This window comes from Myodes glareolus, chromosome 3, assembly GCF_982192425.1.
Source record: "Myodes glareolus chromosome 3, mMyoGla1.1, whole genome shotgun sequence".
Classification (NCBI taxonomy): Eukaryota; Metazoa; Chordata; class Mammalia; order Rodentia; family Cricetidae; genus Myodes; species Myodes glareolus.
The window spans coordinates 70,002,270-70,018,862 of NC_142028.1; the positions used below are offsets into that span (position 1 = coordinate 70,002,270).

General features: G+C 53.6%; 1 protein-coding gene and 1 long non-coding RNA gene across 8 annotated transcripts in view; one reads left to right on the forward strand and one right to left on the reverse strand.

The window, feature by feature from the left end:
• Positions 1 to 3,842: 3,842 nt before the first annotated feature.
• On the reverse strand, positions 3,843 to 6,855 carry Pou3f1 (POU class 3 homeobox 1). The gene has a single exon (XM_048434482.3). The coding sequence runs from the start codon at positions 6,785 to 6,787 to the stop codon at positions 5,432 to 5,434; it is 1,356 nt and encodes a 451-aa protein (XP_048290439.2). The 5' UTR covers positions 6,788 to 6,855; the 3' UTR covers positions 3,843 to 5,431.
• Positions 6,856 to 7,082: 227 nt separating this feature from the next.
• Positions 7,083 to 16,593, forward strand: part of LOC125400423 (uncharacterized) — a 128,849-nt gene continuing 119,338 nt past the window's right edge. For 2 of the 7 annotated variants that reach the window (XR_015737495.1, XR_015737499.1), the window contains exon 1: positions 7,084 to 7,648. This is a non-coding gene — a long non-coding RNA (uncharacterized LOC125400423). Of the gene's footprint in view, positions 7,649 to 16,593 lie in introns of all 7 variants that reach the window. The other 5 variants (XR_015737500.1, XR_015737497.1, XR_015737498.1 and 2 more) reach the window with 4 other exon arrangements.

The window sequence follows — 16,593 nt, forward strand, 5'->3', positions numbered from 1 at the left end:
ATGCTCTGAAGGGAGGTGGGAAGCAGGGGGTGGGTTATACTCTTGTAGTGTAGAGAGAAATGGTAGCGTGTGTGTGTGTGTGTGTGTGTGTGTGTTTGTGTGTATGACATCAGGAGCCTGTGACGAGGTAAAACTGGGTTCATCACAGGGCCATGTGCATAGCTAGGCTTGACTGTTCAAGGATGATGGTGGAATGGGTAGAGCTAATTGCTGTGTATGTTTGTATATATACACGCATATGTATGTGTGGGGGTGTGTGTTTAAAAAATAAGATCACACATACATACAAACACACAGCCTAACTTTAATTATCTGAAAGGAGCAGAAAGAGATCTGGGAGGAGCTGGGGCAATGATGGGCAGGGATGGATCTGGAAAACGGTTTGTGGGGTGCTTGGAAATCTTGGAAGGAGAGGGTCTGGCTAAACGTGACAGCGGATGGTGGTGTGTGTTTAATCAAAGAGTACATGGGCTGGACACCTGGACTCCCAAGAGTTCAGTGCCAACCACCAGAAGGCTGGTGTGGGTAAGGCCGTGTGTGTGTATGTGTGTGTGAGCTGGTGAAAGGAGTAATGGGGATGTGTGAGCAGGAGGGATGGAGGAAGCAGTGTGAACAGTGTGTGGCAGTGGGTTTCTGAGCGTGACTGTCTGGACCATTGGACAATTGGGAGGTGGAAAGGGAAAGGTGACAAGCAAGCATATTTCTGTCTGTGTGTGAAGCAGATTTGTTTCCTTTGGAGCCTGAAGTCAGCTCTGCTCTAGCTGGCAAAGCCTGCGGAGTAATCGCCTTGAAGCTGACTTGGAAGGAGGGCTTACTCAACAATTAGGTGTTTCTGGTGACTGGTGTCACGTCCCAGCTCAGGGACCAATAGAGGGCAGTCCTCCCACATGGAGTCTTGAGCGGCACAAGGGAACCCCTGGCAGGCCTAGGGAACACCAACTCCAGGGCCTTCACGTGCAGCAGGAGAGGACAAAACTGAAGAGTCTCTAAGCTGTCTCTGGCAGTGGTCTCTAACCTGAGAGCCCGGGAAGATCTTCTTGGCTAAGCATATGGGAGTAACTGGGCCAGATAACCCCTTCGCTCTACCTTCTGCCTAGGTGGCTCTCCTTTCCGGAGCTCAAGTCCTGCTGTGGAAAGTTCAGGAAGGAAGAAGGCTGGTCCTGGGTGGGTCACATTGACTGATCTTCTCCTGTGCAGTCCCTGAGGCTGTCTAGGATCTTCCAAGTGACTCTAACTGGGCAGCTGTGGTTAGGAGCCAGGTAGAACATTCTGGGGACAAGGGGTGACTGCTTGGGACTTAATGCCAGGCAAAAGAAGCCCGTATAACGTGGGGCAGGAGGTGAGGAGAATACCAATGTGCTTGGTGCTCAGGACGGTACCTTCTGGGTTTGTCTTGATGATCACAGATGACCACCATAGTTACCTTCCTTCTTTTCAGTGTTAAGAGCCCCTCCCTCACCCCTGCAAATGCTCTAGATCAGATTCCCAGAATAATATGGATGTCCCCCACCAGCATGTGGCTCTGGGATCAGGCCTGGATTTTCACACACGCAACAGAATACACAAACATCAGCAGGTAGGTGTTCTCACGAGACCAGTCAAGTTCTCCTCATCTGTGGTTACACGATGACAAGAAATAATTGTGTCAGAGTGTAAAAGGTGGGAAATGGCCTCAGAAATTCCAAGTTTGCCATGGAGAATTGGGCTTCTTTGGAGGTTTATATTAGGGATATGTGCCTCTCTCGGACAAATGAAAAGTCTGGGTAACTCCGCAGCAAGCAGGTAGACCTGCGTACAGGAAATACAGAAGCCTACGACTGATGTGCCCTTCTTTTAAACTGTTTTGCCAAGGGATTAGAACTCTAGGTTGTCTAGAGCAGGAATCTAGAGGAAGAAGCCCTAGGGACTTCTGCTCTGAAGGGGTTATCACTGGGTAGCTATCCCAGGCTGGTGTCTCATTAAGCAAAATCTTCGCACTGCAAGATTTTCTCCCACCCCCTTCTCCACCTTTCCTCCTTTCTTGTTCTACTCCTCAGCTGCCGCTGGTTCTTGGGAGGGAGGCTGCATTGTTTTTGCTATTTTTGAGTTGACTTGCTGAAATAATAAGCCCACCCTCTTGTACAAGATTAAGAGACAATTAGGAAATCAATCAATCAATTGGTGTCAGCTGCAGGCAAGAGGCCAGTGAAAGCCGCCCCTCCTTCCCCCGAGGCCTTTCCAATCTCAAAGCCCTAGTAGACACTCTGGGCAGGCAGGGGCTGGGAAGCCAAGTGTCCTTTGCTTCCATTTTTGGAGACCTCCCCAAGGCAGGGACAAATTTAGGGGTGAAGAATTAGGTAGCAAGGAGGAGAATATGGAATGGCTTCAGAGTTTTGTATTTAACGGGACGTGAAATGAGAAGCTGAGGTAGGGTGGCCAATGACTCCCGACCGTGTCATCTCCCCACTGGCCCACAAGTCACTGTCTCTTCCTTGAGAAGCACAAGGAGGCTCAGCAGGGTCAAGAAGAAGAGCAGAGACTCCGGCGCCCATCACAGGGCTATTCATGAACTAAAAAAAAAATTAATTTAATTTAAACAAACTTTTAACAAGGAGCAGAGAGTGAGCGAGCTTTTGAAAGGTGCGGGAGCCTTTGTGTGTGGAGACAAGACCCCTTTGGACTTGAGGGGCAGAACCCAGAAAAGGCACCAGGAACCAGCAGTTATTCCAAGGTTCCAGCCCAGCCAGGGGACACCAGTTTGGGGGCCTGGAACATCTAACTCAGGGCATCACCCAATCTACCAGCTAGAGCCAAGGGCTCTTCAAGGCCCAGGCCTGAGCAACTTCCAGGGCCTGCAGGCCTCCACATACCCCTTTCACCAAGGGAACAACTTTCTCTTCAGACAAACCACTGTGCCTTCAAGCTTTGCCCCACAAAGAGCAAGAGGGACTTTGTATGATTTCTCCTGGGAAGGCAGAAGAACCATGGTCTATGGTAGAAACGGGAAGTTTTAAAGAAAACCCTCTTGGATTTTGAGCTGAACTGAGACCTGCCCGTAGTACAGGGGCTACTGAGATGCTGCTACTGAAGAACTGAAAACATCTCAATGCTTTCCCTTCAGGTCCTGATGCACAGCCCTTCAGTCTCCCTTTCACCAGCCCTCATCTCTCCCCATTGTGCTGTCCTAGGAGGTATGTCAAGCCTTTCCCACAGCGTGGCTTACATCCCTGCTACTCTCCAAGAGTGGCTGGGGCTGGTGGTTTGTCTGCAAAGCATAAGTAGCTTTGCCTAAGCAAACAGGCAGGACTCCCTCCCAAGCCGACTTAGTTCTGCAGGACCAATGAATAGACCTCAGTCCAAACCCACCAGATGTCCACGGTGTCTAGGTGGTCTTGGGGATCATTTGTTTGGATGGAGAACCAGTTGGGATTGGATGGAAAAGCTTGACCAAGTTCCTAGTTGCCCTACGAAGATGAAACTTGTCTTGGAGGTACATGGAGTGCAAGGTGAAATCAATGTTAGGGGCTGGCTGGTCAGGCAAGGGAAACAGATGCAAGGTTGATAATCCAGGAAGAGATGAGCTGCTTCTTTCATGGCTGACCCCAAGCTGTATATGTGGTGTCAATGGTTTCCTGTCCTAGGCCCTGATCTGGTCAATGGGAAAAGGATGCAATTCATTTTCCCTAGACTGGTGTTCTTTGGGCCAGGTGCCCAACTGCTGACCAAGCAACAGGCAGTCCTGATACTGACCCGGAAAAAGGCTGGCGGTTCCTTTCCAGAATTTCAGGAGAGGGAACCAGGTAGCAGAATCTCACACCTTCCCAGCAAAACAAGCCCTAGCAGTAAAGAGAACAGGACACAGCCCTGGGGTACATGTTTATGTGAGTAATAAAATATTTACTATAACATAAATATAAAGGGAACTTCCCAGTCTACATTTTTTTTTGCAATAAAGATACAAAGAGAATGCACCAAACATTGTTCCAAAATAATAAAAATAAAATAACAAAATTTAAGCTCAAACGTTAACAAACAGATGTAGAATTGGTGAAGGGGGAAGCTCCAAACACATCCAGAAAATAAATAGAGATGGGTCAGAAATCAGGAAACCATATTAAAATATCTTTTTCGGTTTAGTCGGGCGTACAAAACCCGGGGAGGGACAACCCAGAAACCAAAAAATAAAAACCAAGCACAAAATGTTTCTTCCCGCCCCCCGCCAGTGTGTACATATCTCACATATTTACATGGTTCCCACCTCACCCCAAATTTGGAGAATTTCTCTCCAGGGTTCCCCCAGCATCCCGAGGGGGCTGGAAAGAGCAGGGGGAAGCGGTAGGGAATTAGGCGGAAGGTTCTTGGGGGAATGGTTTATTTCTACAGCTGGTTAAAAAATAGTTCCAACTTTTCCAAGTTTCGTTCGTTAAGGCCAGGAGGGGCAGGGCCCGGCGGGGAAGCAGCGGCCCGCGGTGCGTGCTCGGTCTTGCGGGTGGAGATGCCCCTTCCCACCCGGGTGTGCGTGGGAGCGCAGACCCTATCCGCTAGGCCAGGAACCGAGCCGAGAGCTCGGGTAAAACGAAACGAAAATGAACACTCAAAATTTTTTTTGTTAGTTTTTTGTTTTTGTTTTGCGTTCTTGGAGGAAGGAGGAAAGGGTATGAGAAAGGGAAAATAAATTAGGCTAGATTAAAGCTTTGGCTATTTCCTGCTTTTATACACAGATGCGGCTCTCGTGGCCTCCCCTCCGGGGCCCCGATAAATACAGTATACAGCGATTTAAATTAAGGGCGCGGGCGGAGTTAGAAGGACCCCAGGAACCTAGAGGCTCCACGAATAAATAAAAACCGCAAAAAATGGAAAAAGAAAACAAAAGAAAAAAAAAACAAGCCCGGAGAAAGGGTGAGGGGCTGGGGCGCATCCTGGTGCAAGAGAAGAGGCGCGGAGAGAATAAAGTGACAGTCCCCCACCCGTGACCTGCAGGCTACAGGGAGTCCGCGCCCGGGAGAGCTGCGGGGGACTCTCCTTTCTCTTCGTACTTTCTCCCGGGAATCCCTAACCCCGCACCGCGTTACCTTTCGCTGTGGGGAGGCCGCTGCCGGGATCCGGCCCCGAACAGCCCGGGGGCAGGGGCAGGGGTCGTCGAGGGTATGGGGACAGGGAGCAGGCAGTGGGCAGAGGGCGCCCAGAGTGAGTTGGCGCATTCCGGATCTTCGCTGCTCTCTCCCGGGACTCGGGCGACACAGCCTCTCGGCCGCCCTTCGCCGCTCGCCAGAGAGGGGTTCGGTCCGGGGTTGTTTGGTTTTGTTTAAAAGTTTCTGTTTTTTTTTTTCCTTTTTGTAAAATCCAAAGCAACTGAATAAAGAACAACAACAACAAAAAAAGAGTCCAGACCGCGCGGGCTGATTGCGCGTCGGAGGCACCGCTGCGCCGATGGGGAACCCAGCCCGCAGGGTCACTGCACTGAGCCGGGCAGTGTGTGGTGGTGGTGGTGGTGCAGCGCGGCCGGAGGCGGTGGCGGGGGCGCAGAGGGTGGTGACGCGCCGCCCCCGCCAGGCCCCAGCTCCCCAGGCGCGTAAACGTCGTCCATGGGCGGGTGGCCCGCGCCGGCCGCGGGGGTCATGCGCTTCTCCTTCTGCCGCCGGTTGCAGAACCAGACACGCACCACCTCCTTCTCTAGCTGTAGGCTGTCGGCCAGGCCGGTGATCTCGTGCGCAGAAGGCTTGGGACACTTGAGAAAGTGGCTCTCGAGCGCGCCTTTGACCCCCACCTCAATGGACGTGCGCTTCTTGCGCTTGCGGCCCTGCGCCGCAATCTTGTCCAGGTTGGTGGGACTGCCGCTGGACGAGTCGGTCTCCTCCAGCCACTTGTTGAGCAGCGGCTTGAGCTTGCACATGTTCTTGAAGCTCAGCTGCAGGGCCTCGAAGCGGCAGATGGTGGTCTGCGAGAACACGTTACCGTAGAGAGTGCCCAGCGCCAGCCCCACGTCGGCCTGGGTGAAGCCCAGCTTGATGCGACGTTGCTTGAACTGCTTGGCGAACTGCTCCAGGTCGTCGGAGCTGGGAGCATCCTCGTCCGAGTGCTCGCCCACCGACGAGCCACCGCCGCCCGCGCCTGGGTGCAGGTGCGCCGCCGCCGCGTGCAGGCCGCCCGCGTGTGCATGTCCGTGTGCGTGTCCGTGTGCGCCCAGGTGCGGCGGCGGCGACGGCTCCAGCTGTGCCTCGTGGCCGTCCTCGTGCAGCGCGTGGTGCAGGCCGGGTCCCGCGCCGCCACCGCCCGCCGCCAGCATCCCGGCCAGGCCGCCGCCGCCGCCACCGGGGTAGGCCGCCTGCGCGTACAGCCCGAGCGGCTGGGGTTGGTGGCCCCCACCGGCCCCGGGCGACGGCGACATGGCGGGGCCCAGGTGGTGCGCTGTGCCGCTCTGTGCCCATGCCGCGCCCGCGTGGGCCGCCCCTTGGTGCACCAAGCGGGCGTGGAAACCGCCGCCGCCGCCGCCGTCGTCGGCTCGGCCGGTGCCGCCACCGCCCGCCTTGCCGTGTTCCAGGTGCGGGCCGCCGGCCCAGTCACCGCCGCCTCCTCCTCCCGTGGGTAGCCACTGGGGGTGCGCTAGGCCCACGGGGTGGCCCGCGCCCGCGCCCAGCCACTCGTGGTGCATCAGCTTCTGCACTTCGCGGTACGCGGCCCCCGCGTGCAGCCGCTCGGCGGCCGCCGCCGCTGCCGCCGCTGCTGCGGCATCGGGATGCATGAGCGGCCCGGTGCCGCCGGCTCCGCCGCCGGGGCCCCGCGGCAGGTACTGCGCGGTGGTGGCCATGCCGCCCCGCGCCCTGCGCCGCGCCGCCGCCGCCGCCTCGCTCCGTCTGCGGGCCCCGCCGCCGCGCTCCGCCGGCTTAAAGCCGGGACCCTCCGGGCGCTCTTGAGCCCCACCCCTCCCGCCGCCCATTGGCTGCTCGCGGAGCCGCCTCCCGCCCCCCGGCCCCGGCCTCCGCCCCTCGCGCCCGCCCGCCGCCGGGGCCTGCAGCCCAGAGCTCGCCATTGGGCCTTGCTCCTGGGGTCCCGCGCGCCGGCCGTGCTGATTGGCTGCTAGGGCTTCATTCATGAGCCCCCCTACACGGTCCGCGTACACATTCACGCCCCGGGGGCGCGGCCGCCACGTGGGGAGTGGCGCGGGGGTGGCACCGGGACCGCACCCCCCTCTGGTTCCCGCTGCGTGGGCCCGGCTTTCCCCGCAGCGCGGGAGCCTCGGAACCCAGTCGGTCCCACGTTCCACACAACCTGAAAATCCGCCCGCATCCCAGTAGGGCGGGGGGATTGCAGGCTCCGGGAGGCGCTCCGGCTGCGAGCAGAGACTCAGCCCGGCACTCCTCCCTGCGCTGCGCCGCTGCCTGCGGGCCAGGATCCCGTGGGCTGCATCGAGAGCGAGACGGCGTGGCTTCCCGGCTCGGTACCGCGCGGCTGCTCACCTCCGCGGCCTCACCTCCTGCGGCTTCCAGGTCGCACCGTGCGCTCCTCTTCGCGCCGCTCCCACGGTCTCTGTTTTCCCCCCTTCTCTTTTTAGACTCAACGTCACAACGTCAACTGCCCTAAAAGTGCAGCAGGCACAGACAGAGTCGGATCGGTTCGGGCTTCACGCCTTTCGCCGGCTCTCTTTCCTTCTCCTGGGCACCGAGGCCAGGTGAGTACCGAGTGGGCGGTGCTGCGCCAGCAAGGACGGCAGGCGGGCGGCAGAGGCTCTACGCGGATGTGCGAGCTCCTGTAACCAGCTGTGCTCCGGGGTTCTGGAATGGAGAGGACCTCGAGGTGGAGACTGGTTCCGGAGAAAGCGCTACCAGTGGGTGGGGAATGGCCACTGGGCCCTGTCCTGCGCTGCTGAAGCCGTTTCGTGATGTTTCTTTCCTCATAGCTTGAACCGGTTGTCGGTCATTAGCTCTGGTTATGATGGGGTCATACAGGCGGGAAACTTGCAGGAGAGCATGTGGGACTGACTCAGGGAAGAGCAGTTCAGAAATCCAATGTGTAGGCTGGCAGCTGTCCAGCCTTCCGTGGAGCCAACTCGGACTTGTCTGGCAGGGAATTGAGGAGTCCTTGTTGGAGAAGTGGACAGTTGAACGCCAATCTCTTCATCCCTGCCGATGTTTGGAGTCTCTCCTAAGGAACCTGCGTGAGCAGGGCCTCAGCTGTTTGTGCTTCCTTGTCCTACATGGCTCACCACTTCTGCCTGTTTCTGCGCTGGGTTTCGGTCCCCTGCCAGACCCCCTTCTGCGCCTTCAGTCTTGCTTCAAGGTGATTCAGAGGTTCCAGGATGTAGAGCTGGGGACCTAGCTAAGTAAGGCCTTACTGGATAAGTCCACTCAGGACTGGGGGTGGGGGTGAAGCCTATGTATTTGAGGGAAGGATCCAAGGACTCTGAATGCAGCTGCTGTGGAGATGATCTCACTTGGAACAGAGTTGATAGCGATCAGAGTTACCCTGGTTAGAGACAGTGTCCTCTGAGCCCTGAAGGCCCCAAGTCCAGCCCCTGGCTAGCCCCCAAGGGAAGGAGTGGAAGAGGTCAGGGGTTGTCTGATTACTGGCCACAGTCCTGAACAGGCCACCTCCAGGTCCCATTCTAGCTGCAGGAGTTTGATGGATTCCTGTGTCTGAACCCAGATAGGAATGCTGGGTTTTCCTGGATCTTGGCCCAGGAAGTAGTCACCTTGAGGCAGCTCAAGTTCTTTTGGTCCACTTACCTGGCTAAGCCTTCTCCAGGACCTAAGAAGTGCAGAACCAAGGCCTGGATTCCTCCAGCGGAAGTCTCTAGTGCCGGCCCTAACCAGACCCATGTTCCTCTGAAAATTGGGCTCAAACTGGAGTTCCCCTGTCTCCCTGGTTAGAGTATTCTGACCTGTTCTCTCTGAATTTGGTTTTCGTTTTTGTAAATTGGGACTGACGGTATCTGATGGACAGTCCTCCGTCTCCCTAAGGTGAGCAGAGAATGGTATGAGACAGTGCCAGTGGCCCGCCCCTCCGCCAGGGCTTTTTCCTGTGCTCTTTCCTGTTGTTGGTGTCTCTTGGCTGGGCGACAAAGTCTGCTTCCTCATTTGTACAGTGGGCTGTTGGGTTTGGACCAGTTTACCTCCTTTGTTCTTCCAGCTTTGACAGTCTGAGATTCTGTACATCTACCTCTGGTCCTGCTGGAGGATGGGAAATGTCTGGGCAGCTGACAGATGTGATGCCATACAGATTTGGGGGTTACCCCTGAGGCATGGTGCTGTTCTGCCCATCGTTCGCCCTAAACCCCGGGAGAGCTAATGGCAGCATCCTCGGAGTGTAGAGAACAGAGCTGAGCCTTACTCACACCTCCTACTCGTTCTTCTCTACATTGCTGTAGGATGCAAGAAGTGGCAGTTTTGGCCTTCAGGGCAAAGATGGCCTACAGCCTTTTCTCTGGCCATGCTTGTAGGCAGGTCAGGGCTAGCTGGAAGCCGTGTTCCCTGATCAGTAAAGCACTACCCAAGGTCCAGCTCGTGGCCCCGCTCTTCTCAATCCCTAGGCTAACATTTCTATAAGCAAACAGCCTGTGTGAATCACTTGCTTCTTGGAGCTACGGCTTCTCCAGCTTAAAGTGGGGACAGTGATGCCTGCATCTTAGGATTGCTCTGAGCCTCCAAGGACGGAACAAAGAATGTGATTTAAGTGTCTTTCTGGTACACAGTGGATGCTACCCCGGGGGTGAGCAGCAGCTTCATGAACCAGGAAAGGTAAAATTCTTAACTTTGTGTTGGGAATTTTAGATCCTCCACAGCGATATGGGTTTTGGGTCTCATTTTTCCTCAGAGTTAAGTTTCCCATGGAAATCTTGGAATCCTTTTCCCTCTTGTTCTTGCAGATTGTGTGAGGACCGTCATAGGCCCTGGCCGATACCTGTACTACCAGAATGGCCCCTATCTCTAGGACAGCGGTTTTAGACCTGAGTTGAGACCCTTTTGGGGGTCGAATGACCCTTTCACTGGGGTTGTCTAAGGTCATTGGAAGACATAGATAAAACATAGATATTACAATTCGTAACAGTAGCAAAATTATGAAGTTATGTAGTAGCAATGAAAATGATTTTATAGTTGGGGGTCACCATAAGTTGTATTAAAGGGTTATAGCACTGGGAAAGTTGAGAAGCCGTGTTCTGGGATCACCACCGTCACACACCCAGGGAGAACTTACCTTTATGACCACACTGCACAGACATGGTGTACACGTGGAAGTCAGGTACCTTCATGGCTGGTGCAGATGGGATAGCGAGGGCATGCCGGGAAATGTGCACTCTTACATATACTGAACATACAGATATGCAAGCCAACAAAGGGATACACATACTAATTCACCACAGGAACATAGTCTTGCTTCAGTAGGCGAAACATGCGGTTGCACAAAGTAATACCTAACAATAAATGTAGGCAATAAATGTGTCTAAACAGAGTCGATACAGAACACTCATGTAGACTGAAATGGCTCTTCCTTATCTGGCACGAAAAACATCTTGAGACCTGTGGGCTCCTGGGGTCACAAGCACAGTGACTCTTGACTGGCACACAGTATTGTTCACATAAACAGGTACACTTTGGTATCTGTTCGCACATGGAACTGGCCACAGACCCTCTCTTACCCGGGTGGACAGACACAAAGAGTTCTCCCCATCTCACAGTTTACACAGACATCCTTATCCACTCTCTGAATGAACCATCAGGTCTGCACAAGGGACCAGAAGGCAGGAAGGGGCTGTGCCCAGTCCAGTGTTTGGTCCCTGTGGTTTGTCGGAGATGTTAGCCCCGGGGAGATAGGAAAGCTCTCCTGTTTGTTACCTCCCTCCCCTCTTCTTGCCTGTGCTGGGCAGCTCCAAGCTAGGCTGCTGCCAGTCTCAGGCTCCCCTGTGGGGCCCCTGCCCAGCCAGCCCCCAGGCAGGACCTCCTCAGCTTTCCCAGAGTGCATAGCCTCCTCCAGGCTCTGGAGTGTGACCGAGCGCCTGCTCATTTGACACAGGTCACCGAGCCTCCAGCAGATGGGGCCCTCGCTGTGGGGGGCCTTTGAGCTGCAGGGCGGTTGGGGGTGGGTGTGGGTGTGGGGAGGGCTCTGTAGGGAGGAGTCAGAGCTGTGCAAGCTCCAGGCTGCAAAGCCTGGGGTCACAGACATAGACCTCCACGCAGGCTGCCACAGCTCCACTCTCGAGGCTGGCACCGTCAGTACCCTGGCCGCAATGCACTCACTGTTACAATTCAGTTCTATGTCCCTGGGAGGGCAACTTGTAAAGTGAATCTGGAGCACAAGTTCGGGGAGAAAGAAGTGCAGTCCTGCTTAGTGTCTCTTGGTGGCAGCTGGATCTGGCTGCTTTCCTCTTAGGTCTCTGAACCCCTGGAGCTTTCCTCTATTAGTCGGGAGGCTTGGAAGGGCAGGGGTGGGCTCAGCTGTAGCCGGAAGCCTTTGTGGTGTGGGGGCAGGCTCTAGAAGCGCCACCTGGAGCCCTTGCAAATCAGGGATTCCGAGGAAAGAGGCCTAGGGTCCACCTGCTGGGCTGCTGAAAGAGCCTTGTCTTAGGTTCTCCCAGCCGAGGACTTGGAGTCTTTGGGCTGACTGGGCTTGGGTAGGACTCACCGCCCACTTCCTCTCCCTTCTGCCACTTCTCATGCCCTAGATCTGTTGTACACGAGAGCAGGGCCTGGGAGCCAGGATCCTGGGTTTCATCTGCGCCTTGACTCAGGGCTTGTGGACCTTGAGCCAATCTCCGTATCCTGATCTCTGCAACCTTTGACCTCTCCATAGCTTCCTTTATAAACTGGGCAGGATGGGCTCTGATGGCGATTAGCAAGGTAGAGGGAGATCACCACCCAATGGAAGCTTGACCAGGGTACACGTGGCTTGATTGTGCTCTCTACTGATGGTCTGCGTGAGTCGGTGTGAGCAGGAACTGCTTGGTCCTCAGCTAAATTCTTTCTTCATTGTCAATTGTTGTCTGTGCGTGTGGTGTGAGTGTGTGTGTAGCTGTGTGCATGCTGCAACCTGGGTGAGAAGGTCAGAGAATAACTTTTCAGAAACAAGGGCTTTTACTTGCTGAGCCATCTTGTCGACCTTCTTTCCCCCAGCAGTTCTTGCTGAAGATATCAGGGCTGGAATCTTTTTTTTTTTGTTTGTTTGTTTGTTTGTTTTTGTTTTTGAGACAGAGTCTTGTATAGCTGGCTTTGAATTAGCTCTGCAGGCAAGGATTACTTGGAACTTCCCGTCCCCCTCTCAGTGTCCAGAGTGTTGCAATTACAGATGTGTGCCACCACATCTGTGGTGGGGGTCAAACCCAGGACTTCATGCATGCTAGGCAAACACTACCCACTGAGCCACATTCCCACACTCGAATATGGTTTTGATTGGAAGCATTTGTCAGGGTGCTGGCTGTCGCAGATCCCTAGTCTCTGGAGGTGGGTGTGGGGGTGTCGGGGATCATTCTGTCCATATAGGTGGGCCCCAGCTAGGTGCGCACCATCACCCAAAGCCGCAAATCCCTCTTTTCTCTGAACTCTAGTCTTCTGTCCATCCTGAGCCCTCTCGAGCTTTAGGCTGAGAAGGACAGGGGTAGTAGGGGTGGTTCAGCTTCTGGCAGAGGAAACAGTGTCACTTGAGTCAGGGTTCCTGTCTCTGTTTGGTGCAGGGAAGGAGCCATGTATTTCCTGGCTTTCTCTGCCACTCAGCCCTCAGGCCTGTGGGTGGGAGTGATGGTCTTAGGCTGTAGTATTTGGAGCAAGAGTGGTGAGCTGCTATTGGAATGTACTCCTATTCCAGCCCCTGAGTGGAATCAGTGCCCATAGTCCTGTTATGTATAGCGCGCGCTCTGCAAATGGGTAAATTAATAGAGGGGATTAATTACTGTGAAAGGCTGGGGCTGGGTTTGGTTTCCTCCTTCTCCCCTTCCTCCCTCCTCGCTTCCCTCCCTGCAGCTTTTCCATCCCTTTACCCCCTTCTCTTCCTCCTCTCCCTCTTTCCCTTCTCACTTTTACTTGAATGAGTGCAAAATTCACCCCAGCAGGATAGGGTGAGGGCAGAGAGCACTAGTTTAAGTCCTTGTCACCATTGGTGGAAGAGTGAGGCTGGGGGTTGACTTTGTGGTTCAGTGGAAGCCTGGTGTAGGTAGCTTGGTTAGAGTGGCTGGAGGGAGGGGAGTTGCCTTGTGTTTCTGTATTTGCAGTGGTAGCAGGTGGCTTGGGGAGCATTGGGGTGCTTTTGTGTAGGATAACTGTATGTATGGTGGCTTCCATGACTTTTGTTTGTTTGTTTGTTTTTGTTTTTCAAGACAGGATATCTCTGTAGCTTTGGAGCCTGTCCTGGAACTAGCTCTTGTAGACCAGGCTGACCTTGAACTCACAGATATCCGCCAGTCTCTAAAGGTGTGCACCACCACCACCCAGCTATTTTTTTTTGGCTTCTATGACTTAATGTGTCTGTACTTTACATTTTTTCATTTAGTGTTTAATGTGTATGTGTGTGTGTGCGTATGTGTGTGCCCCTGCGCTCACATGTGTGCATGTCACGAAGCGCATGTAGAGGTTAATGGACAGCTTTTGGGTATTGGTCCTCTCCTTTCACTCTGAGGATTAGCTCCTATAATCAGATTTAGTACAAGTGTCTTTACCAGCTGAACCATCTCACTGGCCCTGTATACACACACACTCACACACACACACACACAAATCGCACACAATTTATTTATTTTTATTTCATGTATATGAATGTTTTACTTGTATGTAAGTGTACTGAGTATGTGTTTCTGTATTTATGTTTTAAAACTTCCTGTAAGTGTGTGTGTTAGTTTTACTATGTTTGGGCTTGGTTTGCACTAATGGGCACACACTAGTGTCTGTTTTGAAGATGCCGTCTTGAGTGTGAGAGTATCCCTCGTCTGGTTCATTTCCTTCAGCCTAGGGGTACCTCAGGAGGGTTAGGTCTGGAGGGAGGTCCCAACTAGCACCTGCTGAAAGGCGTGGTTTATGCTTTATTTACATATTCATGAGCCAACTGCCAGCAGAGACCTCTCAGGGCCGCTAGAATGGGCAGGCTCCCCTGTACATACAGGTAGAGTGACCAGCTACCTTTTCCACCAGTGGCCCCAGGCCTTGGATCTGGAGATTTGCTAGTTCTAGCTTCTGATGGCAGTTCTGTGGCCACAAGGGGGACATGACATTCTTTTTCTCCCCAGGGCAAGATGCTCTTGGAGAAGGAAGATCATCTTCCACGTAAGGCTAAGCTGATGGATGGTACCCTCTCCCTGCTGTTCCCCATGGGACAGCCTGTGGGTCCCTTTTCACACGCTACATGCACTTGAACTTTGGGTAGCAAGTCTTTTCAAATGACACAGGAATGAGGTTGCCAGGGTACTGGCCAAAGTATATCTATGGGAAATGAGTTCGTGGGACTTCCTCTTCAGTCTCACAGGGAGGGTGTGAGGTCCTTACATTCTTCCTCAAGTGTCCCTCTCCCTTATATTCAGCTCAGGTACCCTGGGCATCATTACCACTGCACAGACGGCCCAGGTATCCTATGTACTGTGGCATCTGTGGCTCATTTGCCACCATACCGTGTGCCTCTGCCTCCTCCTGCACTGACCGCCTGGAGCTGGAGGGTGAAGGACCACATGGATGGTGGCTTTTCTGGCTTGTTAGCTGGCCTTCTTCAGCTTTCTTGGGGTAGCAGGTGGAGGGTGAAGGGGCAAAGGGAGATTTAGGAATGATATCTTCCTAGAGACCTTGCAGCATCTTTGTTTCTCTGGTGGCAGACATCTGTCTGAGTTTAGGCTAGCATCTGCCCGGCTGGAGACAACATCTGTTTGAGGCTGGGACACCTGACAGCCCAGCACATTATCTGGTCCCGGGATAGCTTCTGTCTGGGCTCAGGACATGTGTTTGAGCCAGGCACAACATCTGTCTGGGCGTCACGCAGCATCTTTTGGCCTGGGGGAATGTCTGTTTGAGCCTTGGACATGTGTCTGACTTGGGGACATCTGCTGGGTCCAGAACAACACCTGTCTGAGCCTAGGAATGGGCTTGTCAATGTGGATACAATCACTCTGGAGTGTTAGCTTTGGTCTGTAGCTGAGAACAGTGTACGGAAGGCTCACATCTCCACTCTCCATTAGAGAAGAGCGCTTACACGGAGTGCCTCAATTTACCTGTAGTTTTGAGCACTGTGGTCTGGTTGCTTGGGTGTCTTGAAGGATGGTCCAAGTCTGCACCTCAGTGACTCGCAGAAGCCAAGGGTAAAGGAAGCTATAGGGAAATAACAGGTTCAGTCTAGTTACAGGACTGGAAGCCGTCTGTGTCCCTTTCTTATCTTTTTGGAATAGTTAACTCAAGTCACGGTGCTCCTGCAAAGACCCAGCTCAGCTACGGCACTCATCTCTCAGCAGTGTGTCATGACTTTCCATACGCATGTTTACCAAGTGCAGGCCCTGATGGCCCTGTTCTATGTCTCTTTGAACACAGAAACACCAGTTCTGTCCCCAAAGCAGTTTACTTCCTGCCTGTGTACACCAGAATCTCTTTTCTCAGAATGCTTTTATCCCTGCTTCGTGCCCTTCCAGTCTGGGTTCAAGGGTCAATAGTACCGGGAAACTTCCCTCTCCAGATGGAGACATGGTCTCTGCCCCACTTACATAGTCCATCTCTGTGATAGCATTTATGAGCCCATATTCCTTTGATTCTTCGTTGCCTGTTTCTCTACTGACTCCATTTTATTGGTTCCCCTAGGATCCAACTCCCTCATTTATAGTGAGCATCCATTAAAAATGTTTTAACAGGGTCTTGGCTAGGCTAGCCTTGAACTTACCATGAAGCTTGGCTGGGCTGGAGCTATATATGTAGACCAGGCTGGCCTTGAATTTACAGAAATTCCACCTGCCTCCTGCAGGGATTAAAGTATACCCATCTTCCTTCCTTCTTTTAGCATTTTTATTTATTTTCTTGGGTTCTGGAGACTGGATCTGGCTATGTAAATCAGGCTGGCTTGGAATCAATGGTCCTTCTGCCTCAGCTTCCTGGGTTCTGGGATTGCAGGTGTGCTTCACCAAGCCTGGCTTAGTGCTTTAATTTTAAAAAGGGACTGCGAGAGGATATTATAGCTACTGGCTTGCAGCCTCAGGGAAGGGGTGGGTCTTCTTATTCACACGGGGCCATTGCCTATAGTCAAAGTGCATTAGATAATGGACCCAGAGCACCAGGATGGGGGCCCGTTAGGACACTGTTCTGCCGAATCTTTTATTTTTCCTGGGGAGGGGGGGCGGTTGAGACAGGTTTTCTCTGTGTGACAGCTCTAGCTGTCCTGGAACTCACTCTGTAGGCCAGACTGGTGTGGAACGCACAGAGCTCCACCTGCCTCTGCCTCCTGAGTGCTGGAATTAAAGGTGACCCCCCCCCACTTAAAATTCTTTATATATGACCAAGATGAAGATGAATATGCTAGTAAGAGTAGAAATTATTGCGGCTAGCAGAAGCAGGGAACAAAGCAGGGAAGGCCAGGGCGAACCATGAATCCAGGCATACTAGCCTCTGCATGGGGTGGACGACAAGACTAAATCTGGTGGGAGAGGACGGTAGTCCAGCACATGTCAAGACC